At 39.0% G+C, this 27,973-nt stretch overlaps 1 protein-coding gene across 2 annotated transcripts in view; it reads left to right on the forward strand.

The window, feature by feature from the left end:
- slc2a9l2 (solute carrier family 2 member 9, like 2) overlaps positions 1–27,973 on the forward strand; it is a 113,990-nt gene that overhangs the window by 58,705 nt on the left and 27,312 nt on the right. For both annotated transcript variants that reach the window (XM_061042305.1, XM_061042306.1), the window contains exons 10-11: positions 4,019–4,120; positions 4,588–4,663. In XM_061042305.1, coding sequence (XP_060898288.1) covers positions 4,019–4,120; positions 4,588–4,663 — 178 coding nt within the window. The remainder of the gene's footprint in view (positions 1–4,018; positions 4,121–4,587; positions 4,664–27,973) is intronic.

Raw genomic sequence — 27,973 nt, forward strand, 5'->3', positions numbered from 1 at the left:
AGGTTGATTCAAATTTAGCCTCTTACACCTTCACAGATCGTCATAAGCATTTGAAGAGTGGTTAATTTGTGTATGTGTGTGTGTGTGTGTGTGTGCGTGTGTGTGTGCGTGCGTGTGTGTGTGCGTGTGTGTGTGTGTGTGTGTGTGGCTACAGCATGGGCAGTCAAGGTCAAGGTTTCTTTATTCGTCTCCCTAGGGAGAAATTTGTCTAGGGTGCTGGGAAATCGCTGCATGGACAATACATCGAAAACAACATAAAAACAGTAATTACAATGTAAAACATTTAACTTCTCCGTGCTACAGTACACACACACTCACTCCTACAGTCACAGGCGCATGCACACTGTGCACATATACACATGCCACTCCAGACAGTTTCATACATACATACATGTCTACAGTTATCGGTACAATGGGGGCCTCCTGGTTTTCCGTTCCTCCTCTATTTTTTTCTCATTAATGAGCTTAACTGAAAAAGGGACTAATGAGTTTTTGAAGCGGTTGTGTTTGCACAGAGGAACCCTGTACCTTCTCCCTGAGTTCAACAAAACATATTCAGAGTGCAATACATGGGAAGTGTCCGATAAAATGCCCTTGGCCCGTGTGATTGTGGCCTGCTCAAAAAGATCCTGGGGGGTAAGAGGGGCACACATTCCCATGATCTTGCCTGCTGTCTTAACCAGGCTGAGGATCTGAGCTTTAGATTTTACTGTTAAAGCACCAAACCAGCTGGTGATGCTATACCGTAAAATGGACTCTATTGTTGCTCTGTAAAAGATGAACATAATGTTTTTACATACACCAAACACTCTTAGTCTCCTGAGAAACTGGAGGCACTGATGGATTTTGGGAACCAAAGGGAATCACCTGGATGCACAAACACAAAAGCAAACAGCCCTGTGCTCACACACACACACACAAACGTCATTACACACTGATGTATTTCTAATGCTTTTGGAGACTAACTAAATATAAAGCAGATATGTTCTGTAACATAACCTACTGCCAGGGGGGAAACTGTACAAAATAAGAAAATAAAGGCCCCCTGTGTCTATTAACAGGTTTGCTTTTTGCGCTGGCAGTGCCCACAACCTCAGTTTCAGAGTGCTTCTCATTGATTCATACTGTTGCTAGGTTACAAACGTTGTCTTACATTACTTCTGCTTCCCTCGGTAGTGACTGTATGGTCTCTTTTAAATTGCTTTATTTATTTAATATTAACTTTTATTTAAAGGAACTCCACTAAGTAAACATAAAATTAAAAGAAATCATGTCCTGGAATAGGCAGCAGCTCTACACCTGGATCGTGCACCCTTGTCGTATAAGATCTCCTCCACCATTGTTGTTAACGAAGTTGATACCACAAGTCCTGCCCCTCTTGATTTTGATTGGCCTGTGAGGGAAATTGGAAAAGCCAATAACAGGCTAAGAGATTTAGCATCTCTGTCGCTGTAATTTTATTTTAAAAACAATGTTACTAATCAATGTTAAGTTAAATAGATCATTTCTTATGTTAAGAGTTAGTTTCTCAGTGTCTTTAAGGTCAGTAACGCTACAGTTGTATCACCTGAGACTAATGCTTTCTTCTTCTTTTGTTATATTATGGTGGCTAGGTAACAGCTGTCAGATGTGCACCAGCACCACATTACAACCAGGTGGTGGTAAAAATTGTTGAATTTTTTTAATGAGATAAAAATTGCATGAAAACTTCAACACCTTTCAGAAATAAATGAAAATTGGAATATTCTAAAATCATGACCCATGAATGTCTTCAACAGAGAGAGCAGTGACAAAAAAAAAAAAAAACAGACAGCTAAAGCAGAGGGCCTTTTTGTGGTTAGGACGCTGAGTGCTGAAAATGCTCAACTGCATTGGTTTTGAATTCAATTTAATTCAATTCTGTGTCGTTAGTGGACACAGACCCTTAAACTCTGGAACAGTGAAGAGGCCTTTATCTGCTTTTCTAGCTGTGAGGGGGGCCTATAGCAGCTCTGCCATACTACACATACATTGAAAGCCAGTTATCTCCAACATATTACTCAGAAGCTCCTCTGTGCGGGAATATACATACTGTACCACTGTACAAATACCAGTGACCTTTTTTTCACAACCTCTTGAAATCCCATTGGTAAAGCGAGTTATGGGCAGCAGCATGAATACTTTAATGCTCTGAGACTGTAATAGTAAAAAAAAGGGACTGCAGCTGTGTTGATGTCACTGCTTCAGGCTCTGTGCTTGAAGGTGCACTGTGGGCCCTCTGTCTCATGGCACATAGCACCCATGGCACCTCGGTGGTGAGCGAGAAATGCCTGTGGAATTATTGATGAGCCATTTGCAGTGTTGTGTACAAATGAATATCTAACTGTGTGAGAGGCATGCTTCACTATCGATCTCAGTGGAATTCACTGGTGGAATGGTCTTGCTAATGAATATGATTTGCTGCCTCCTTCCTTGTTTTAAAATTAGTTTAGATTTTTGTGTCACAAACTGTCATGTTTAATTATGTTTCTGTATTGGATATGTGATTCACAAAGCTGTAAAGCAATGAACAAGGGCTCAACAAGATGGTAACATATTGATCACAGGTCTTCATGAGCCAAGACAAAACAGTCTGGTGTTTGTACAAAACTATGTGGGCGTTCAGACTAGAAATAGCCCTGCTCTAACAACAGAGCTAGGTTTGTATGATGCTTATAGCTTTATGTTCTATTGAGACACTGAAATATTATCGAGGCAGATTGAGTTGTTTGAGGGGGGATTAAAAGCGTAATCACTGTGTTTAATTTGACAGGAATTAAAACTCAACGGAAAATAACACAGCATGCCAAAATCTTAATATGGTCAACAAAGTTTCAAGTCAACAGTAGAAAAAATGTAGTAATCAAAGAGAATGTTATACAATCACAAATTGAATTAGCATCCTGCCTCATCAACTTGTGACAAACGTCAGGCCTGACTACTGAACCCTCGAAACCAAGATGTCTCAGATTCAGCCTAAAATGTGACATAAGGGAATTTGTTAAGTACGCCATAAACACATCATTGTCAAGATATGATTAATTAGATTTCCAAAAAATTAAGTATTTACTCAGAAGCCAAAACAGTAGGCTACTAACAACTATTACAGCTGCCACGAGCAGCTACTGGTTTAATGTGTTGAAAAGGAACATTGTGTAACAATGCTCATAGCTAGCTACATGGCTATGATCAGTGTTTTCTCTTCACAAAATGTCAAGGCTGTATTTAATTTCATTTAATTTCTTTCTCAATCTAAGATCATTAAGCTGTTAAAAACACAAATGAAAGCAGTTTCATGATGAAGATGAGGGTTTCTCTGACCTCATCTGGTGACAAAGAACATCTGTTGCTAGCAGTTAACATTAGCTTAGCTTATATTTGACTGCTTAGCTTGTTTTAAGATTAGGATTACTTCAGTGTAATGACACAAGTAAAACAAAAAAAGCAACCAAACCATGAAGGATTAGGAGTACATCCTATAGCTGTTAAAAAAAAAATCTTTGTTCCCTGGCCAATAGTTTACATATCAGAATCGCTATCTTGAAGTGAAAGAAAAGAGAGAATCAAGAGTTTACACCAGCAGACTCAACCTGCGACTGTCGAGCCGCACGTGCCTCTTTTGTGACTTATTGTGGCTCTTTCATGTCCTACTTGAATTTTCTTTTTAAACAACATTGTCAGCTGAATTGATTCATTGAAAGTCTTATCATAATGTTTCCCCACACAAAACGATACTATGTCTTCATCCTCAGAGTATTATTAAAGTACTTTACTGAATTTCAAGAATATTCTTTCAGTTGGGTTAAATTCATCCTAAGGCTGTTGACATATTTTAGTCTGGATCAGAGTGCCAGACTGAGCTTTTCACTGACTGATATTTGTATTGTAAGAGCCAAAGTTACTTTCATAGACAAAATTAAAGGTCTATAATCACACATGTATCGTACAGTAACCACTTGACAGGCTCTGACACCGCTACTGTTGTTGTCTCTGTGTTCAGGGCTTGGTGATAGAACGTATCGGGAGGAAGCCCCTCCTCATCTTCGGTTTCTCTGCCATGGCGGTCTTCTTCAGCCTACTCACTGTGTTCCTCAATTTTCAGGTGAGCCACCCTCCCTCCTCTTCACTGACCTCATTCTAGAGAAACTGTAAGTGAAAAACAAAGACCCAACAATGCAGTGGAACAATGCATATATTGTACCGCTGTTCTGAATTATACAGTGAACAAATTGCCTTTGGGATTCCTACTGTCATTATCCATCACCTATACTGCCACATTATGGCTGTGATAATACTGGACTTATAATTCAATATCTATACCAACAGAAAGAAAATAAATATGCGTTATTATACAAATGTTGTAAAATTTCAAGATGATTCCGGTGAGGCTGGCTGCTTAATGCAATTGAAAAAATATATATATAGGATGCAGCTGTTATTAATCTTTTACCCAATATATGAGCTTGCTCTTATTTCCCTGCATAGCAATGTGTTGTATCATCTATCTTTTTTTGCTTATATAATGATGATGGTGATGACAATATCATATCCCTTCCTCTCTTATCACAGGACAGTGTGCCATGGATGCCGTACCTCAGCTACATCTGTATCCTGGCTGTGATTGCTTCCTTTTGCTCTGGGCCAGGTAAAACTACTGACCCACATTCATTGCTGAGATTTTTTCCTCTTCACTCCTTCTCTTCCCCTTTCCACTCTTTCTATTTCTTAATCTTTCCTGAGTGATCCACGTCAAGTGAAACTGGAAAGAGATTGAAAAAATACTATTTCACCTGATTGCCTTCCTCATTTTTTGGCTTTCATTTGGCCATGAAGCAGTTGTTGAATAATCAAAGTGAATAATCTAAATCCGATTCCTTTGGTTGAATTGGAAAAATCAGCCAGCCAACCACATGTGTTTGAATCACAGTGGAAGGCTCATTAGCATCCTTGTATGAGCTGAACAGCGTATGAATAAATGGAATAGTGCATGTACAGAGTAAGTCTTGGTTGGAGGTTGACTTTGATTTTCAAGGTAGGTCTACAGCTGTCATCGCTCATATACATCCTTCTGAATAACAATGTCCTGAGGGAGTGTTGATCCAGCACTCTGCAGCGTGTGGATCAAGAGGGTATACGGAAACGCTGGACAGTCGTCAAAGAGAATCCTAGAGGACATTTGATTTTCATAACGTAGATACCATATTACCTTTTAAATTGTGAAAAAAAAATCCACACAAAAAGATGAAACGTCTCTGCTCATATCCGCAGGCTGCAGAGCAAAACCCCTCTTACTGACCAAACACCTCCGCTCAAGCTGTAAACAGTTCAGCGCCTTCCCCGGGTCTACTTGTACTGTGTTAATAATTGAGGGATGAGAGATCGATTCTTGTTTATTTCCACGGTGCAGCAGTGATTTATGGGTTATTGAAACAAATGGAGCCCTGTGCTGCTTAGGGATGGGGAATGACAGGAAGGGGAAGAGAAGGAAACTCACAAAGAGGCATGACCCCACTAGTGCTGCAAGCTTGTGAATAGATAAATGAGGAGGCGCACGATTCCATCTCAAGTCAGTTCTCCATAGAAATACTGGCCCAGATATTTCAAAAATACATACATATAATGTGGTTTTATGAGACTTAAAGAATAATGTCTTTGAATTAATGATAGCATAGTTACAGCTGGTTCATATAATATTTATCTGGCAAAGTGTATTTCTTGTTTTTACCTGCATCTTCACATTGTTGCCAACCTGTCTGTTCCTAAGAGATCAGTATGTTTGACAACAAATAAACAGAGGGATACAACACAGTCAATATTGTGTCAGATGAGTCATATTGAGTTGAGTTAGAGATCTCTTTAAACAAGTTTCAGCACAACCACTTCAGTATGTAATACAAATCCCATATTCTTAAATCAGTAACATGGCTATTATTATCTCGGTTTGATTGTGCCTAATACATGTTTAAATCTGCAATCAACCTGCTTGATAAACGATTAAAAATGACTATTAATCAGCAAATATCCCTAGAGTGCGGGGTGTGTAGGGGGGCAGAAGTATTTTTTTAAATCCAGGAATTCCGTTTTTTTATTATTTTTATTTTGATATACTTTATTAATCCCTGAGGGAAATTCTGTTTTACACTCTGTTATTGAGAGACATGCTTCTCACACACAGGCCCGAATCACACACACATGCACAAACAGGATTTGTGGACATGCATTAGTGGAGAGAAGTCAGAGTGGGGCTGCTACACAATGCTACGCAGGGCGCACCAGAGCAGTTGGGGGTTTCGGGTTGGTAGTACTCGGGAAGTGCCCTGGCACCTCTCCAGCTACCATCCTTACAGACTGAGCTACTGCCGCCAAGTTAACCAGTCTGCTGATTTTGATTTAATGGGGTTCTGAATATTTGTGAGAAAGCCAACAGAGATTTTTTTATTTTTTATTTCAATCAATGCTTATGAAAGAGGTTTACAGGTGTGTGTGTGTGTGTGTGTGTGTGTGTGTGTGTGTGCGCGCGTGTGTGTGTGTGTGTACACTTTTGTGAATTGGTGATATTGCCCCATGTGTTTGTGTCTCTTTGTCCCTGACCTTTAAATGTGTCCAGATGTAGCCATGGCACATCTGCCCACTGGGCATCTCATTGAGTCTCCTCCTCTAAGAAACACCTGACTGCCCCTGTAATCAGCCTCCTGTCTGCACAGCTGCTCCTTTTTGTCTTTAGGTGGTTTGCCTTGTGGCTTTGGTGTTCCATCAATTTGTGTAACCTATATTCGTGGGTTGACCTCCTTCTGTAGACATCTACTCTGTTTGATGGTTTTCTAAGTTTACCTTACCCTGTCTTCCACCAGTGGCCTGATCCAAACGACATGTTCATGGTATTCACTTGTCCCCGATATGTGGAAAATGTACCTGTAAATACACAGAGAACAATGACATTGGATTTCAATGGATGCATTGAATTGAAACACACAATGCATTCAAATGAATGTGGAAGTCTAAATAGTGCAGAAACAGAAGATGCAATGTGACCTGTTGTCTGAAGGAAATATATATATGTAAAACATCATACGGCAATCTGAATATTACTGTATTTTTGTTTTGTACTGGCTGTGCTCTTTAGATCAGCTATTTCTTTATGTTTGATATGTTAGTGGTGGTTTTCTTATATCTTATGTCATCAGACTTCAAAAGTCAAAAGTATACCACGCTTGTAACATAAAAACATATTCTTCCAATACATTGTGAGTTTGAGTTTTGTTGGCAAATATGTCCTCATGGATAGATAAACTGCTTAGATTAACTGTATACAGATGGGCGGCTGTGGCTCAGTCGAATGATGATTCAAACCAAGTGAAATGTCCTTGGGAATGAACTGAACCCCAAATTGCTCCCAAGTGACATGGCCAACGGTGTGTGAATGCATATGAATAGTACTGGTTAACACTGATTGGTCAGGAGACTAGAAAAGCTCTATATTGGTACAGTCCATTAAACATTTAAGAGCTTGCTCCCAAGCGGCAAAGCCAGTATGAAAGTGCCATAAAAGTACAGTCCACTTACCATTTATCATTTCAGAGGCTCGTTTGGTTGTGAATGTGTTATTTTCCACAGTATTTAATGTATTATAACAACATTAAGATCTGTATCAGCCAACTTGGTTCTTTAAACTTCAGTCCTGTGAAGCCTCACTCTGAGTAATTTAGGTTTTGGGTCTTTATCAGCTTCTCTGATAGCAGTGAGGCAGAAAGCAAAAGTGTCAAGGACCGACAGCCAATTTGGCACCATTGAAGAAAAACAACAGTGTTTAATTTTTTATCACTTAACACAATTTGGCCGACAGACTCGAGGTCTTTGAATGTGTGACTGGCCTCTCGTGATTAGAGGATGGAGTGAGATTATATTTGATTGAAAGCTTGAAGGCCAAATGTGTAATTCACTGCAAGCTGGCGCCCTCTGCAGCAGTCCAGTCAGCAGCAGCGATGAGATGTTATTTAGGGTTGTGTGACAGCATGTTGCTAATTCTCATTAGCCTGTAGAAAAATGTGCCAGCTTGATTTGGGTTTGATAACATCGGGCTTAAAACTGATTCTAATACAGTTAAACACAAATATCAATTAAAATACGGAGATCCCGCAGGCTTTTTTAAATTGACTTTCTAAACTTTGGCTAAGAAAGAAGGGCTACATAGTCTAAACTTTATTCATTTATATCTAATCTTTTTATGGTCAGCCTCTTTATAGCTCCCTTCACGCATGAGGTCCTGACATTTCCTTGAGAATGTTAAAACAATCAGAACCTGAGATTTCCTGGAATTGCCTTTTACTCTTGTACCTCACAGCAGGAGATAGTCAGGGTGTAATGTGCTCCCACAACTGGAAATACTGCGTTTGGTTAGGTAAGGGAGTAGAGCAGAGGTAGAAGGCAGAGGAATCTTCTTTAATGCTCGCTGCCTCTCGGTTAATATCACTCCAGCGTTACTACAATTGTATTTCCCAGCGTCCTTAAACAGGCAATAAATGTGAGTGCGTATTATGAGTACTTTGATCAAAGCATCAGCACAATACTTTTCTGTATCTTTTCAACACCGCTTGAGAGGGTGTTAATGAACACATTTCTTTGAAATCGAACATTTTGACATCGCCCCATGCTATTAGAGTTGGCAGGTTTTATTCAATAATTGCATTTCTTTTTATTTCTTTTTTTTTTTTTTTACATCTGTTCTGCCTTCATATAGCTTTTTTTAAAATAGTTTCTTCACTCAATTAAGACGTACATGCATTTAACAGCATGGTTTCTATTATACCCATATGTGAGATTCTGCTTTAGAAACCCCCTTAACATACTGTAAGATTATGTAAGAGCTTGTCCTGGTAAACTATGGTTAGTATGGTTTTGGTTTTGCTCATTTTTTTAAATAAAACCCTTGCATGGGTTTGCAGTGATGTGCATTAAAATTTCTAATTTTCTGTAAATGTTCATTGTAGTGACCTAGGTCTACAGTAATGCACATAAACCCGCACACAACTCTTTATGATCATAGATATAACATTTTTAATGTTGTTTTTGCATGCCGTGAACACGTTACTGTTGTTTTCTCATTGTATTCAGTAGTCAACTTATTCTAAAAAAAAATAAACAAAACAGCTGCTGGAAGAGACGGAAAAAAAAGCCTTAGATGGCCATTTTAAAAAGGAATCTACAACTCAGGTTAATACTGCAGGCCGTTACACACATCACTTCATGATAAATGATGCCAGGCCTGGCAATGAAAGCTGAGCATTCATATAGTAGATTTCAAAACTATAAAGAAAACTCAAGAGATGAAACAATATTGAACACATAAAACTGCAGTTAAGTGTTAACAGAAACTCAGTCATAATAAATGTCTGTTTTCAAACGCCATTTCCTGCAGTGACAGATGTTTTAACTTCCAGCCTGCAGTTTTTTACGGGGTTGCTTTTTGAAATAGTGTTCAGGTAGAATGATGGTGTGTGTAAACATTATGTGTTACTGCACAGCGCTGCAATAAATCCCTGAGGTCAGATAAAATCAATGTTAAAGCTGATATTTTAAACTTTTATTATCGAGAACTGAAATGAAAGTAAATGGCTCTTTAATGTGTTCTGTTAAGAGGTTTTAGATGAGTTTGGGTCCACTGACTAGGGTTTACTTCATAGGTTACAGGGTAAGAGTGGAAACAAAGACTCAGGGATAATGTGAAGATGTCTTCTCTAATGGCACAGAAAGAAGGACAGAGAGGGGCAGGTTTGCAGGTTTGCAGGTTTGCAGGTGATTGTGTGGCTGTAGTGTTACAGGGTGGCTGGGGCAGTCCAAGGCAGTGGACTAACAAGAAATCTGAATGGCCACCCGAGGTGCCACCCCGATGATTGCCTGTCTGACCTGTTAGTGTCGGGAAATCAGTTCAGAAAAACTCATTGGGCCATGTTGAAACAGGCTCCAAATAACTTATTTCCTCTGATTGCACCTTCTGTGACTGTTTAAGGAATAAAATTGTTTTTGATTCCTTTGAAGGTATGCATGGCCGATTAATATTCTAATACTCACTCATAGATATATAAAATCTTTATGTTGATGTTAGTAGTTTAAGTAAATACAATGGAGAGAGAAATGATAAATAAATGCAATTCAACATCTGTGTGTACGCACAGTGCCCTAACCCTCTGCCTCCTGCGTAGGTCAGTGTTCTCGTTGGGCCACCCAAGTCAACAATTATGGACACACCCCTTCAGAATAGTGATGAAACATAAGCAGGAAAGTATGCCAAAGAAATTCTGCAAACAAGTGAGTCGGTCCAGGACTCTCTGAGGCAGCAGAGACCACAAGTGTACCCATAAATCACAGCAGCTTAAGATCATACTTTTTTTTTAAGCTAGTGATATGACCCATCAGGATCAGATGTTGACAAAAACTTTCTGTGCTTAACATCAGAGGCGGGAAGTTTGTCTTAATTTCTTATTTTTGCTGCTGGATTGTTGCTTGGCTATATTTCTCCACAGCAGGCTAAATGAACAACGGACAGTCTGTGCTATGATTTGGTGCATGACTGACCAGTGGCACTGGAAGTGATGTTTGAGTTCTATGATAACTTCAAATCTTAGTAATGTAGCTGTGTGTGTATTTGCATGTATAAGATGACATCACTAGTGTATACACACATTTCTGAAAGCTATGTTATTATGTCAGCTAACAGGCTTTCCTGTCCGCCTGAAACAGCTCCTTTTGACTGCATACAAACAAATGTACTGATATTGACAAGTGGAAAATAATGCTTTTGTGTGTCCTTTTTGTGTTACCAGTGGAGGTAACTTGTGATGTGAACCTGGCTTTGTAGGTGCATTTTACTTATTAAATAATGCATCTTTGGAAACCTTTAAATTACTGCACCATTGAACCATTTTTGTTGGTAAATGGGGTAATTGCTTTCTGCTGCTTTAAAGAGCAATACCCCAAATTTGTTACTGATAATACCTCATCTAAGGGCCAATCTACACTGATTGGCGCGCAGAATTTTCAAACAAATGACACGGGCTGAAGTGCATTTGTAGCCAAATTACGACTTAAAAGTTCAGAAGCTAGCAATGGCCGTTGTGCGGCCATGTGCAATTTTGTGCAAGGAGCAAGTGATAAGACGGTTTAGTGAAACAAAAAAGGAAAAACCAAGGGGTAAGATTGAGACCAAGAAACAATTAGGCTGATTTAATATAATGTATTTGTCTATAAACCAATACTAGCTGTAAGAATTGATTAACTGACGAGAGACATACAATGCTGGAAAATGAGATGGGGCCTTCCAACTTGTTTTGTCTATTCAAATGAATTTAACTTAAAAATGTGTCCCTTGTAAATATGCAGTTTATCCATGTAAACGTATGATGTTATTTCACACAACAGTATTTGTGATCCAAACACAATGTTAATGATGATTTTAAATGATATGTTTCTGTTATTTAAAAAGTCAGCTGTAGCTGTAAAAAACAAACATTCTTTTTGATTTAAAAAAACACAACCAATTTGACAATTTTCAAAAAGATCAGCAGAAGTGCATGTGTCAAAAGCCGTAACTGTTGCTACTAGCATGCAATCCAGTTAGCATACATTACATGATAAACACAACAACGATTTTGAGCAAAGAACAATTTAAAGATCAGGTTAAGTAAAAATCAAAACTGTCCACCAGAGCTGTTAATGTTAACTGAAGTAACATAACTCTACAACACCTGCACTGTTCCTCCTTATCTCACATCTGTTTCTTGACTCTAGCAAAGGCCTGCAAACGATGTAAGTGCTATTTTTGACATGGAGCGCAGATATAGATTTTAATTGGCATGGGCAGCTGCAGGAACTCCTGATGAGAATTATTTTGTTTTGCATATATTTAACAAGTAGACAACTTTCAGATGATTGACAAGTGGAACTGCTTAACTATATCATTTATTCTGCCACACGCTGGAGCTGGTGAGTGGTAACCATGGAGCAGATATATATCCATCTGAGGTTAATTGGGTCCAGTCACTGCTAGGGGCTGTAACAGGAAGTCACTGTGGTTACTGAAGCTGCCATTTGACAGCTGAACAAATTGTATGGAGATCATGCTAAGAAGTTTTAGAGCATGGAAAGAGTTGCATTATAGTTTAAAACAAGTTTTAAGGCTCTATTGTTTTCTTTATGGCTTCCAATAGATAGATAAGGAGATTTCTAAAGTTTTATAACTGTGTTCTTTTGAAATATTTCTTGTTTCTTAAGACCACGCTGCAGTTTCCATGAAAAGATTCTTCCCTTTTTTTTCTTCCACTAGAGGTCTGCTACAGTCATCTCATTAGCTGGAAATGGTTGACTCTCTCTGTCGGACTCTCAGATGTGTCAGATTTTGCCACCTTGTCAAATTAGGAAAAAAAAATAACAGTCCTCGAGTTGTTTCACCCTATTGTGCTAGTGCCTATATATGAAAACTAACGAGAGCAGATACAGCTGCATCGTAGCACAACCCTGTTTCTGTATCCTCGATAGATGACAGTTGGTATTTGGATGAGAGTTGTATACTGTAGAGCAATCTGTGTGTGAATGATTTCTGTTTGTATAAGGAATCACACTGAAAGTGACAAGGTTATAAATATATACGTGAAAAGAAGTGTGTTCTCCTATAGTCCTTGGAGGGTTTTCTTTCTGTCCTGAGTAAATAGCCAACTGAACAGATTGTCACTATTGTGGCATGTGAGACAGCAGAGACCAGCACTTCCCAAGATACGCTGCAGCGTTAATTAGTTTGGGACAGAAGCTATTATAGAACATCTTTTCATTAAGTGAGTGATTACACACACATGCAGTGAGATATTTCCCCTTATGTTCAGTTCAAGCTTTAATTATAGGGCAACTGAAGTTTTTTTCTGCTTTTTATTTATTTATTTTTATATGAAGTTGCATTTCTAGTTTCCCAATATGATGTTTTATGTAATATGATGTTACTTCACAACAAACTTCTTCTAAATGTCCACTGATGTGGCGTTGGGTTCCATCGATATATCGAGGGTTACATGCGATACAAATCAGAAAGAACTTAATTAAATCAACTTTTCAAGACACAGTCAAAAACAGCTTCTCAAAGTTTAATGTGCATCGTAAGGTTTTGAGTTAAAAATTGTTTGAGAAAATTATATTTGTGTCTCTGAACATTTGGTGCAGCTACTTCATACTTTATGCTCTTGCAGCTGACAGCAGTAGCTCAGTATCATATGCAATCAGTGGTTTAGTATTTGTATTCATTCTACTCCTTAGACAGTTACTACGCAACTGTCTAAGGAGTAGGTGTGCAACATAACACTGAAAAAGAGAAATGTTTCCTCCACGGTCCCAAAACCAAAGTATGGACTAGATTTCTGAACTAACAAGAATCATTTATTACAAACCAAAAAGCTCAATATGAACAACTGAAGCAAAAATATTTGCTCAGGGTGAACAAAAGCTCAAATAACAAACTATATTTTATTTGAAATACTTACTTCGCTGAATAAAATAAATGAAATCAAAAGACAACAACTAAACCTAACTCCCCAACAAACTCCAGAACATGAGAAAACGGGTACAAAAGAAAAGTCAGAAAGTCAAAGCTATAACAGAACCCAAAATCCAACACTGTTTGGTGCATGCAGTCTACACTGATTTGTCTGAGTGGAGGAAAAAATGGAAATCCTGCATGGCACTATCCCCACCTGAGTCCAGGTGGCTGCAATACTCGTAGGAAGAGTTACAAAAGTTTAAGTGGAATCAGTCGTGAGGAGAAAGATGAGTTCCCAGTGCAGCATGTCATTGGAAATGCGTTGAATGCTAATGCATCACCCTAATGAATATTAGACTGCATCACCCAGAGGTGCCAATCACTGGAGCTATATAATCAAATCCACTGGACAGTGGATAGAGTCGGAAATCAGGGAGAGATGGTGGGGAATGGAGAATGACATACAGGACAGGAGTAACATATAAGATTCAAACTTGGGCTGCGGCTTTGAGGACTACATGCTCTGGGCATGTGGACGCCAAACCAACCACTAGGCAACCAGCACCCCTTGAGATTTTAAAAATGATGTGGTTACCCTTTTGTGCCTTAAGGTGCTTTCTGATAGGATGGTGGGCTTGCCTCAGAGCAAAAAATAAAAAACTTGGATGCAGAGCTTTGTGACGACACCTTGGCTCGTCCAACAGGAGGATGGATCAGATCACAAAAAACAAGAACCACCTCAGACAAATCACTAGACGTTTAGTGAAAGTGGTCAGCTGCTTGAAGTTTGCCCCTCATTGTCGTGAGTCTTGGTGTGTCTCTCCCCAACTGGCTGTGCGATTGCTCCCTTCTCAGCCCTGAAATAAATCCGGAAGTAGTCATTACAGAGCTGCAGCGCCTCAACCCCCAATAACCTTCACCCTCTTCTTCTTTGCTGCTCATCTTCTCCTCCTCCTCAGCAGAAGAAGAAAGTCCAGGGCATCCTTAGTAGTGGACAGTCAGATACATTCCGCGTCCAAAAAATAGTCACTTTACCGACTATCGTTTTGCTCTGTGCACTGCCCTCACAGCTCGTTATGCAGAAATGTTCCCTTCTTATTTATGATTGGTTCTGATGTTGGAGGAATGCTTCAGCAAAACATAACTTCAAGCCAGTATCAACATATTTCTGTTATGTGTGTTCAGGGGCACAATGAAGAAGGAGAGAAGTTAAATGAACACCAGCAGGAGTTCACTTTATCTCAGCATAAAGACTGAAGCCCCTGTGTGTTTCTTACTCTGAAGGGATTTGCTTTATTTCACTAGTTGTAGTGCAAATACTTATTCATAACCTGGCTCAAGGGCCATGACAAATACGAGAACGTAATAAGAACACCAGAAAATAATGATTTATTATAAATAAACTAATAACCGGAGAACAACAAACATGGAGTGTGTCCGTCAGTAAAGTCAACCGTGTGAATGTGTGGCGTTGTGAAGCAAACTTCAACAATGTCCAAAATGTGCAATAGTTGAGGATGTGAGTCCATGTGACATGCGAGAGAGAGAGAGAGAGAGAGAGAGAGAGACACCTTGGGGTCTGGCTTTTATGTCCTGAGAGGAACAGGCCCAGGTGCTCTAATTTGGACCAGTCTAGGAATCAGAGAAACAGAATCAATCAGGTGGTGACCGTCACACTACCGCCCAAGTTTAAAACAATTCTAAACATGAGTGTAAACATGTCTGTATGTGTGAGCCTCCATTCAGCTGAAGTGCAGCCCTGTTTTCTGCTTTGGCTGTGCAGTATACACACCACAGACGCTTGGCACAGTTAGCCCTCATTTCTAAAGGTGTCGTTCTTTCACAACTGATCACGTGTAATTACTGTGTACACATTTCACTGCAGAGAAATTGTAGTAATTCATCCCGGTGGCTCTCTTATAATAATAAAAAAAGAACTCATGCCATAGCCTAAAATTAAAATAAACATTTTAAACCCATCATGCAAACACTTCCACTTTACACCTAGATGTGAGGGTTGTTATTTCGATGGGTTAGTTGTGTTACTGGGGAAAGCCTTTGCTTTTTTTCCTCGCTTGTGTTTGACACTTGTTGTTTTGCTGCAGAGATAAACATTGCAGGATATTTTTACCATCATGTCACTTTAGTATGGTACAAAGCCCTCTCTCCCCTCAGTTTTTCCCCCTCCGTCTGTCAACCATGATGTGTTTCCCTTCAATGAGCCATAAACACAGCAACAAAGTTGTGATGTTTAAAAAAGTATGCCCTTCTGTTTTCAGCAAGAGAGGGAGAGCAAAGGGAAGATTGAAAAAAAGAAATCCAAATGATATGATAATAACTTATAATAATAATCACTCCGAGCAGAGCTTAAGTGCTTAAGGACTTATATCGGAGCAAGAGGTGTCTGTTTGACTTTAATGAATAGAAATAAAATGAAACTTGTTACTAACCCTAACCCAACATTTTCAGGTCAGGTTTATTTCGGTTGGCTTTAGAGAACCTGCACTCTGTCTGACCTCAGACATACATAAAATGCTGAAAGGATGAAATACAAGATACTCTTTTTTTTTTCTTCTAATGCTATTCTATTTTATATATAATTTTAACTTTTTTGTAGAAGCTGACTCAGGGAGAAACGCACAAGAATTCCAATGTACCTGTACTGCCCTGTACCTGTGGAAATGGCAATAAACATCTAGTCTATTCTATATTCAAGATTCAATTTATTGTCACTTCCATAAGATACTCTCAGCATAACACATGATATCACATCAAGCACATGACAGCAAGAACAACACATGCCTATTAAGAAGCAGTTATGTGTAAGAGCAGAGAAGAAACAGCATAAAAAAATGAGCACTACTCAAACAGTAACGCATCTTTAGGTGCACAACCACACAAAGACTTACAAGAACACAGAAAAGTCAGCACAGTCAGTGTCCTTTAACGTTTAATGATCTGCAGCATACATTTCTGTAGGCTGCTGCTCTACCCAGATTCTAAAATGTCAAAGGACATTGAGAGTGCTGACTTTTCCGTTTTCTTGTAAAAGCACGGTATAAAGAAAATAATAATCATGAATATAAAATATGAAAGAAAGTGCTGGTGCATTAAGGGAGTGTAGTAGTGCCTGAAGTAATGCAATAGCACAAGCTTAGAGAAAGTGAAGGTGTGTTTACTAGGCTGGACCCTGTCAGGGTGTCGGATAAACAAGGGGGCACAGGGAGGGAGCCGCTGCAAAACGACCATATAAAATACAATATGAATTCCCTGTTTCAAATAAACCTTGCATCCTCTGTCTAAATCTATTTGTCCACATAGACCAGATGAGGCTTGTATACCCTCTTTTGTCTCAAATATTGTCTCAATATACAGTAGGAGGAACAAAGCAGACACTGTTGAAAAATCATTGTACATGGCCTCCCTCTTGGGGGTCTTGGTTAGCTAAGCACTCAAAGGAGCATTAAATTGGCCTCTCCTTGCTTTCAGTAGCTAACTGTTCATCTTCGATAATTTGCAGGATATAAGTCAGGGACTTTCCTTAATGTACTTAAGCAAGAATAAAATAAAGGGCCATAACATCCTCCTTGAGTTCATTAGCATTATGGCCTCAATAAATTGAGATTATAGTTTTGTGACTGACTCGAGCCGAATTAAAAGTTTGACACTAAACACAGGCTGTGGGGAAAATGGTTTTGGCATTAAGGGTAGGTGTCTCAGATGTTTCCCCGTCAACATCTTTGCTCAGGCTCGACCTGGTCAAGGTTGAAACAAAACAAGTCCCTACCACACCAATAGGCCCATTGGGAATATTGTTTCCAAGGTGACATGTTAATTATATATTTTTACACCATTGTGAGAAGCTGCCTCAAATGGAATATGAAAAAGTAACTAGAACAGTCACTATAGATACACATTGTTCAGTAAAAATCCTTCATGTCATTAAATTATATGTGTCATTGAAAGAAACTGTCCACGAAAGAAACGGTCCACGCTATTTACAGGCTGGACATGGGATCCTAAAGGGCCCCTGGCTTCTCTTTCCTCTTTTGTTTATATTTCTGACAGTACATGTTAATTATGAAAAATCATGTTCTTAATGTTCTTCAATACTTCAGCATGTCTCACACATGGGGTCATGAGGAACATTCGGTGTTGTTTTCTCTATTAACCATGAACCTCATACTATTTATTTAGCCAGGTTTAGATTCAATGTTAAAAGAGAAATTATTGAAGTGTAATGTACAACACATACCTCACATAAGCCTAAAGTACATCAAATTAAATTTGGTATTTAAAAGCATTTACTTAAGAATTCTCTACTGCCTGGTACTTCAACTCTACTGCATTTCAGAGGGAAAGATTGTATTTTTTAATCCTTTTTTTAATTAGTTAATATTCTAAACACAGGAAGAGTTACCTATGGTCTTGTGAAATATCATGCATTGCAATGGATTAAGCCTCGCAGCAGGAAAATAAATATGATGCTAAAATAGCAAAGGCATAAAACGTATGGCCGCGATGCTCTTTGATCACAGTGATGAAGGAGAGAGATGATCATCCTCAGTTAACGTCATTACTGTTAGTAGTGTTCAGACAATGACACCAACTTTCTGGGCTCAATTCCGAGTTAAAGAAGCGCTTGATTTGATCAAAAATTGACCCTAATGTAACGGACTGATGTAACACATAGTACTTCTACTCTATCTCTTAAAAGTGTATATTTAGGCTACATACTTTTAAAAAAAAATCCACTGAACCAGAGACCAGCCCAAGCCTGATACTTAAGAAAAAAAGAAGAAAAAAGTGAACCCTGACCCACAGTCCCATCAGGACTTGTAAGATTCAGGTGAAGTGTCAGAACCACAGTGGAAACTCCCTCTGAGCAGGACGGAGATCTGAACCCTGAAGTAGCTCAGTAGAATTGTATGCAAAACTGATTTACATCTTTTAGATCAGTTACAGGAAATAAAAGCCATGTTTATCCACAAAAACAAGAATTATCCATGGATCTGATCTGTTTTTCTAATCATGGTGGGAGGATGTTTCTATTCTTTAATATGAATGTTTGGGGAGCTTTGATAAGAAAAAAATGAAATTAGAGCTGCTGTTTCACACGTCGTTGAGATTTTTTATCATCATCAGATTCAAATGATGAAAAATAATTACACTTGGATCAAATATTCACCACTCTGAAAAGTTTGTGCCAGTTTGTCCTCTATTGTGATGATTCTGCAGTGAGGTGAAAACGACATAATGAAACTATCTTTATTAGTGTTGGTATCCTCTGGCCATGCATTTAAAACAGAAAATGATTAAACCCATAAAATAGACACTTCATAGGATACAGAAGCTGATAAAAAATGGCTTTTAATCGTTTTCTTTCTGAGAGCTTAAATTTATGAGTTTGTTATTTAGAGGCTACAAATGAGGAGTAAGTTCATTATCTTACATGTCAAACAAGAGACCACATTCTTTGGATGGTGAGATAATTCATCACAAGAAGGACTTTTTTCTTATCTTTGAGTTTCGTGCAGTCACCTGTGAAATTGCAGCCAGTGATTCTCCTTTAACAGACTGATCTTAAAGTAATCTCTCTCCCTTTGTTGGACTTTGATAGAAGTACAGTCTGAGGCATTAATTAATGAGAGATTGATTTGACATTTTCAGATGAAATCCATTTCTATTGTTAAGATGTAGACCTTTCAAACCTTTTATTTCTCCTTATAACGGATTGATTATCTCATGAACTAAAGGAAAGATTTCTCTCTGATGTGACTTTCACAGTATGGAAGAGCAGACACTTTGGTGTCGTCCTGCTTTGATTGTGTATACCACCCAATCCCCCTGGGAGGGGAAAAGACAATATCGTGAGGAGAGACAGAGAGGAAGTAACAAAGTGCTGACGGACAGGCCATTGTGGACGAGACAGAGACCCATCGAACGAGATGAATCACCTCTCACCTGGGAGAGTGGAAAATAAACCCATGTCGAGCAGCCGGCCTTACTGTCGTGCAGGAGTTAGCGGGTAATGAGAGATAGCAAGGGTGAGACGTAAGCGCTGCCTGACAAGAGTGGCATCTGCTGCTTTTTAGGAGCCACAAGCAAAATACACACAAGTGCTGAGCAGAGAGTCTCTGTGAAGCCACAATACAGCCAATGTGAAACCTAATGATGTGTGGCTGCAAGTATTAGAACGAGATTGAATTAGAGGAGCAAAGAAATGAAGGAGGAAGTGAAAGCTCATGGCTGAGCGAGAAATGATCTTTGGAAACCTGAACATTTGCTGTAAAGCTATTAATGTCTAGCAATGGAGTATACATTGGAAGTATCCTACACACATGGTCTGGACCTAATTTTTTGACAATTTGTCATGAATTGGGGCTATACAAAGACTGATTGATCAATTTATTGACAACATGCATATTTGAATTTGCACCTTGCTGCAGTATAACATAGGTCATAGTCATAAATATCCAGAGTCCTTGTTGTTTGTCCTTAATCGACTTCATCCCACATTAAATATGAGGCCTCCAGAGGAGCACTCTGCTCAGTTGTTATTCTCTCCATGATTTCCCCCACAAATATGGCAGTGCATCCAAAAGCTAATGTCTCCTGTGAGATAAACTTATGAAATATTCCCTGCATGTACACAAACCCCCGGGGGGGCGTTTACTAAAAAGCAAAAACAAGGATTGCATCAAATACACACCACAACAGTGACATTGATCTCCTGCCAGGAGTGTGTCCTCCTTGAGGAAACGTTTCTTTTCCTTGGGTTGCTGAACATTTTTCAAAGGAAAAAAACACAAGAGTCATTTCTCAAGTTGACACTTACTCTAATATACCAAATGATGTAGGTTTTTCTTCTGATGAAAGTCTCATTCTGATGCAAAGGCAAACGTGTTGTGGTGTTTTTGTCTTTATTATTTATGGGGTTGTGTTGTTCCCTCTGGCAAAGTGTTTTAGATATGCAATTGTCTGAGACTTCCCAGCTGATGCACTCTCCCCTTTTCTACAGCATTACAGGCAACAAGTGTAGCTCACCTAATGAAAACCTTGAAGTGTTCTAACATATTCACAAGACAACACTTTAAAAACACTCTCAACATTGAGCATGATAAGGGCATGAAGTCCCCTCAACAAGGCACTAAAGCAACTTTTGTGTTCAGGTGGAAATTTTGTGACACTTGTTTTTGTGACACTCCGTGTCTGATTGGGTAAAAAACAATCTCAAATATAAAAAATGCAGTATAAAGTAACGGAGCAGTGTCAGTCATACATCGGCCGTTGTCAACAGACTGTTGTCATAGAGACAGTACGGACGTGCAGCGCTTTTCTTCTCAGCGCACAAATGCATCATGCAAACACACCCAACACACAGTCAGCGCTTTTCTGCCCGGAAAAAAACATTACAGTAGGTGGACACGGAGCCTAAATCATGTCCTGGAATATCTGCTATTGTATTATTTTACCCCAACAGCATAACTCTCCTTTCTGAGCAGACACACATACCTCTATCATAATTTTTTCATCTCCTTTTAAGGTTAAATTGGCTTTAATTGTTGCTTCTTGGGGGAATATTTACTCCCCTTGTAAATACTAAGGCTGATATCTGAAAATCCAAACACAAAATGTGGGCTATCTTTAAAAACACAGCCATTCAGTATCAAAGGCACTGAGAGCTAAATCGTCTTTTTCTAGTCACAAGAACAGCCACACATGAAATGAGCCGATCGAGTAAATGCAGCAGAACACAGTCGCAGGTTTGACCTGTCGTCAGCTAACACTGTGATCTCCTGTTGCAAAGGTTGCAGTGTGTGTTCAGACCTTGGTGCACTGCAGGCTAATGTTTGGGCACATTAGGGTACGGCCCCCTGTTGTATTTGATCAATTCCTAAAAGATTTGTTCTTAATGAGTTGTCAATTTTTCCGTGCTCTCAGCAACATACTCATGATGGGTGGTAATTGCTCAAAAAGTCACAGAGGCATCTGTACTTTAAAGAATCGGTGTCAGTATTGATCTTTTCACTGTAGCCTGAATCATCGTATGGCCCTAGTTGACCTCATTTCTAAACAGAAACAAACACATACCTTGAATTTATTTAAGTAACACCCAGGGTTGATTTTTGGTTTAGAAATGTAAGGGTGCTCAGCTCTTAAAAAGATTGTGACATGTAGATCTGTTTAAGTGTTTAATGCTCCCGCTAAACACTAATTACTACTTTACTATATTAGATTAAATTAACTACAATAATACAACGTGACATGTTTTACATCACAAAGTATGTTTTGAGGAGAATGAATTATGGAATATGCTGTTGTTGGATATTACATTTTGCATGTCATTGTCATCAACATATAAGTTTCATCTGTGGGATTTTCCATTTCATTGACCTGCCTCCCAGAAATCAGCGGTACCAGTGGTGAATGTAAATAACTATGCTCACATTATTACAGTACTCAGATACAATTTTGAAATACAAATGATTTGTTCAATACTTTGGTACTTAAACAAAAAAAAACAAATTTTTATTCATTCAAAATGATAGATGGAAATAATTGAAGATATTCACAAAACATGTGTCAGATTTCAAAAATCTGGTTGGGTACTTGCCCCTCATATTACAGGGGTGCTGAGATGAAATGTAAGTGTGCTTCAGCACCACTAAAAGGGTCTAAAATCACCTATGGTTACATCTATTCTCTGACTAGTTAGTAACAATATCGCTGTAGTAACACGACAAAATGACAAATCAACCAAACCTCTTGCTGCCTCTGGGGCCTTCAAATGTAACACTCTGTGTTTTCTTTGGAATACTTATCCATTTCTCTGTTTTGAATATTGTTACTTTTCCACTTTTTATTCTTGAGATGCCTTGAATGGAGTCTCTCGACCAATAAGAGGCTCTGTCAACATTTCAACAACCAGCAATTGTTTCAGCTCTGACCTCACAGAGGCAGTGAGCTAAAAAACCTCCTCTCTCTTGCTCTTTTGATTTTTGTGCTCTCAGTAATACCTCCCAGTGGCATTTTTCTCTACAAATAAAGCATGTTCTGTCAGAACTTTGGTAATCAGAAACCTATTTTAGGGGGTGAGGTTACGGTGAACAGTTGCTATGATATTTTTGCAAAACTCACTTGCCCAAAAAATAGTATTTAAAAAAATATTTTAGGGGCGCTGGTGGCGCAGTAGTTTGTGCGCGCGTCCCATGTATGGAAGCTGTAGTCTTCCAAGCGGGCGGCCCAGGTTCAAATCTGACCTGTGGCTCCTTTCCCGCATGTCGTTCCCCACTCTGTCTCTCCCCCATTTCTGACTCTATCCACTGTCCTGTCTTTCAAATAAAGGCCCAAAAGCCCAAAAATAAACCTTTAAAAATAAAATATATATATATATATATTTTAAAACAGCACAACTGGCCTGTAACTTTAAAGAGTGACCACAAATGAAAGCAGTTTAGGTTGCAACAATCACAAAAGAAGAAATACTGGAGGGACTTATTAGTTTAAAAAGTAATAGAAAGTCTGAAAAGGCTTTTTAATAATACCATCACACCATTGCCTCAATACTCATTCCCTCTAGATTTACAGTGAAGTATGCTGACTGCAAGGTCCTATTTGTTGAACTGAGGCCAGTGTCCTTCTGACTGAATGCAGCCTTGGTCATATTGTAAATCTAAATCCTGGCTTTCTTCCAACAAAGAACAGTTTCTTTCACGATCATGGTTGTTGCTAACAGGCTTTGCTCTTCTTATCCCAAAGACCATCAGCAGTTAAAGTAACCAATGATTCATCATCATCATGTTAACTGTCCCCACAGAAGACCATGTAATATTGTGCCTAATTGGGGCCACCAGTTTGTATCAAGGCTGTCCTCTCCCCTGGGTCATGCTGCTTCAGCATTGTCCTCTGGTTTCTATCTGCAATCTATAGTGACAGCTGAGAGAGCAATGAGTACCTGGAGATCATGCTGCAGTGGTTTTTTTTTCTCCAGCCATGTGTTTTTATGGTGTGGGCAGAATGTGAGTTTTTTACTCCCCGCAGTCTGAGAGTCCCTGAGAGTCAGACAGGTGTCAGAGAGAACAAGCTGGAGCAGAGAAGTCTTTATGACGGCACTCACATTTATTTATTTATTTTTTTACCTCTGAGTACATCATGTTAATGGAAATCAATAGTGTTCTTAGTGGTTCCACTTGGTGTAGAAATTGTTTGGCCAATAAAAAATGAATTACAAATGATCCACCATCTCAGTTCCAATTTTGGGCATAATGAATACAGTTAGGGCTCCTTGCCTCACAGCGAGAAGGTTCCTGGTTCCAATCCCTGTTGGACAGAGCCTTTCTGTGTGGGTTCTCTCCGGGTTCTTTGGCTTCCTCCCAAAAGACATGCTTGTTAGGTGAATCTAAATTGCCTGTAGGTGTGAATGTGAATGTGGCTGGTTTTCTGTCTCTAGGTGTCAGCCCTGTGATTGACTGGTGTTGACTGGTTTTTTAAATCTCATATCACATTTCCTCATTTCCTCTCTCTTTGGATTAATTTCCTTGTGTCTCTCTATGCATCTCTCGTGGGAGGGACTTATCGACACAAGGAAAGAGGTTAGAAAGCATGGATTCAACTTAAGAGCCTTGTGATGCAGCCCATATCTCGACGACTGAGCCAGGTGGAATATGGGGAAAAAAAAGACAATGAAAATAAAAAGTTTTCTGGTTAGTAAAGGGAACATCAGCAAGAGACTCTCAAATCTCAAAATAAATCATATCTATTTGTCATTTTAAAGAACAGCAGGGTTAGGGTTAGGGTTAGAACAGCAGAACAGCATTAGAAGAAATCAAATGTGTTGCATGATAGTGGAACTCAATAAATGATCTGACATGTAAAGTCTTCCCTCTGCAACACTCATAACCCGTCAACTGTCAGCTGCTTTATACATCCAACAAACAGAACTGATAACACCCATCTCTTACAGTGATGAACATCTCTGCTTATGTTTGTTTAAAGAGTTCCTCTGAAGCTCCAGAGTGATGATTAGACAGTCATTTATCTACCAGTCTTTATTCATTTCTTCAGATCCCTGCAGCTTTGCAACATTTGTTTTTTGAGAGTGATTTATCACTCTGTTTACATAGAGAGCTGCTTCAATAGATGCTGATCTGTTATAATGACATTATTTATCTGCTGAAATCAAGCAGATATGAGCAGAAACACCCTCATATTTTGATCTGGAACCGAGGCCTGTCAACGCTGTTACTCACAGTTTATGTGCTCCACTCTTATCAAAGTCAGTGCGTATCATTCTGAATCACACATCAAAATGAAAAGTGACTGCGCTCCTGTTTTATTTTTTTTATCTCAGCAGGTGCATAAGGGTTGTGTTACAAAAAACCAACTTTTGAACTACACAGTCAGATTTTTTTTTCTATTTCACATCTCACTTCATCACATAGATCATTACGAAACCATCTGTTCTGCTTCAAAGGTTTTTTTCAGCTTTCATTCTGAATCCCACAACCCCATGCATGTTTTCTGCAGTATTTCCATAGCTGGTGTGGGTCAGCATGCAAACACAGGTTGTGCATGTTTTCTGCATGACTGTGTGTGTGTGTTAATCTGGCTCAGGCTGCTTCGTGTGCCACACAGATGTTTCCCGTGTGGCAGTTGGAGGGCATGAGTTAGAGGGCATATTTCTGCAAACGTGACGTGATTATTCGTTATATAATTAGTCTTTACTGTTGGTGTGTCTGTGCGCTGTTGTAATAATATCACAGGCATGCGTCTGTGGAAAGTGGAGTGAACCACATGAGTCACAACAAGGGTAAAGGTAGTGCTGCAAGAATGTCATGTTAGATTGAGAGGGATACAAAATAGGAATCATTGCAAAATATGCAATATAAATACAGATAAGATGATTTACAGTTGTTTTGGATACTTTGAAGGGTATTTTAAACATGTTTTATAGACCTGACTCCCAGCCATGAAGGATTACTGGAGAACCGATAAACTATTCGGAAGAGCTGGTTAAATTCCCTGTCAGAACCGATTGAGAATGAAAAAAGGAGAGTGGCCTGTAGTGCTGCCTTCTCACTGCTGTCCTGTCATCTGTGGCTCTCAGCCTGGGGCGCACAGCAGATCAAGGCTCTGACACTAGCAGAGTGTGACCGACCCCCCGTGTAAATGTGACGTCTTCGGAGGTCAGGCTGAAACAGAAGGCAGTGCACTAGCTCCTGTTTGAAAAACAGTTTCATTACAGGCGGATCCACTTCAGTCATATCAGTCATCAGTCATGTGTCTGGTCGTCTTTACACCTGTCTTTATCAGCAGTATAGTTCTTTAATCCTTTTCTGGTTTTAAATGCCCAGAGAATTATTGAATCTCATATATATCATATTAGATGCTTACAGCATCTGATACGTACTGAAATTAATACAAATGCCTCTATTTGAGCTACAAGAGCAAACAGGACCAAAAACAGTTTTTGTATTTGCCCCTCACACCTGCAATGGGGTAGATGTTAGACGAGATGATAAACAACATGCAGCTGACACCACATTTTTTTATTTATTTGTAGATCATGTTGGAAATTTAAAACCTAAAGAAAGATGAGTTTCTTTTGTGTTTGTCAGAAAACACTCCCTACACATGTACAAGAAGAGATCAGCAAAGAGATGAGATTTTCCCTTTGTCCACAGGAGGCGCCAAAAGCGACATAACAGAAAGCTCCTCAGCTTTAAAGGCCTCAAATGAATGCTTGTAAAATAAGTCCAAAGGAAATACATTCACTCTTATTAAAAAATAAATCTTTCTGTGTATTCATCTTACTCTATATAGTTTTCTTCCTGACACAAAAAACAAATTCATTAATTGTTGCAATACTATTAGAAGTATTTTCAAGTGCTAGTATTTCAAATACAAAGAAAGCTCCTTCAGCTAAACTGAAATACACAATGATATATCTCCTCTGTCGCCCCCCGGTGGTGGATCGAACTACCAAACTCCATTCAATCTGCAGAGTCCCTTTGCACCTTTTAGGAGAAGCTAAAGACCCAGCATCTACACACCTAATGATATTGATGATATTGATGATGATGATGATGATATTTAGGATGGTTTTGATGCTGATTAGAACTCTAAAGGAACAGCTATCCATGCTGTGCTTTACCTCTGTGCACTGCCTGTGAGATAAACCTTAATTCATCCCACAACGGAGATATTTAGAAATGGGGCTGATCAGATTTAAAGATGTTCTTTTGCACTCACTGGCGTTGTTTCCTCCTCTCTAGATCCTTGCTCGTGTGTTGTTCTTACTCTCTGATGTACATCGCTTTTGATAAAAGCGTCTGCTAAATGAATTGTAGAATTGAAGAATATATCCACCTTTGTTTAAAACAACCTGTGCAGACCTAATCACAGACATATTTAGCATCTTGTAGTGAAAATGATCGATACTTTTGGTCCGTGTAAGATTGTCTTGCAATTCAAAATAATGGGATACGATGCTCTATCAGCATTTCCCCCACATTCAGTGGCTTTGCAGGAAATGATTCTTCTATACATTAATGCCATAAAATGAACACACCATCATTTGTATGTCTGTAAGATGAATGGTTCGCAGAACACATAGGCACATTAGGCTAATCTCCTGCAGGAATTGTTATTTCATTTGAGGTCTATACTGCAGCTTGGAGAACACGGTGGATTATTCATGTCTTAAGTGTTGGAGCAGAGTAAACTATCCATTTAAAGGTTGTTCTCTGTCTGCTTGCGTTTGTCGACTCAGTGAGCTGCGGTGGTGTTTAGCTGGAAGGGAAACCAGCATATTTTCATCTCACATGATTCAACACATGCTGTCTCCTCTAAGGCCCTCCACAAACAAAATGTGCTGGCCAAATAACATACGCGACCTAATTAGTACACAGTCCCTGGGCTCAGCACTTTCCTCTCAGAGTGAAGTTATGACCAAATACATTTGGCTTGACATGGACCATTCTGTGGCAACAATTGGCCTCAATTAGACCCTTCAACTCTATAGAGATGTAGCAACTGGAATTAGCATATTGCACCACAGTTTATAATTATGTGAAATGTGATGAATACAACATAAAGCTAAAATATATAAGAAAAAAGGTCAGATTTAACCTGTCTTCATAAAAAAAAAAAAATAAAAAAAAATACAGATTGTTTGGTATTTCTTCAAACATCTAGTCATTCCATGTAGGCTGGGTTTGGATGGTATAGGCAGAATTCAATCTGCCGTAATAACAACTTGTTCACTACCAAGTTGCTCGTTGGACTGTTAACAATGAAGCACGGAAAAAATAAAAAATCTGACCTATAAGCCTTTCATTACTAACTGCTGCCTAATACAGGAGTTATCATTGGTATAAATTGGGCATAATTCCCAGAGGCGTTCAATGACATTAGCCGATTGGTTCTCTTCTTACA

The sequence above is a fragment of the Labrus mixtus genome, chromosome 7 (genome assembly GCF_963584025.1).
Source record: "Labrus mixtus chromosome 7, fLabMix1.1, whole genome shotgun sequence".
Lineage (NCBI taxonomy): Eukaryota > Metazoa > Chordata > Actinopteri > Labriformes > Labridae > Labrus > Labrus mixtus.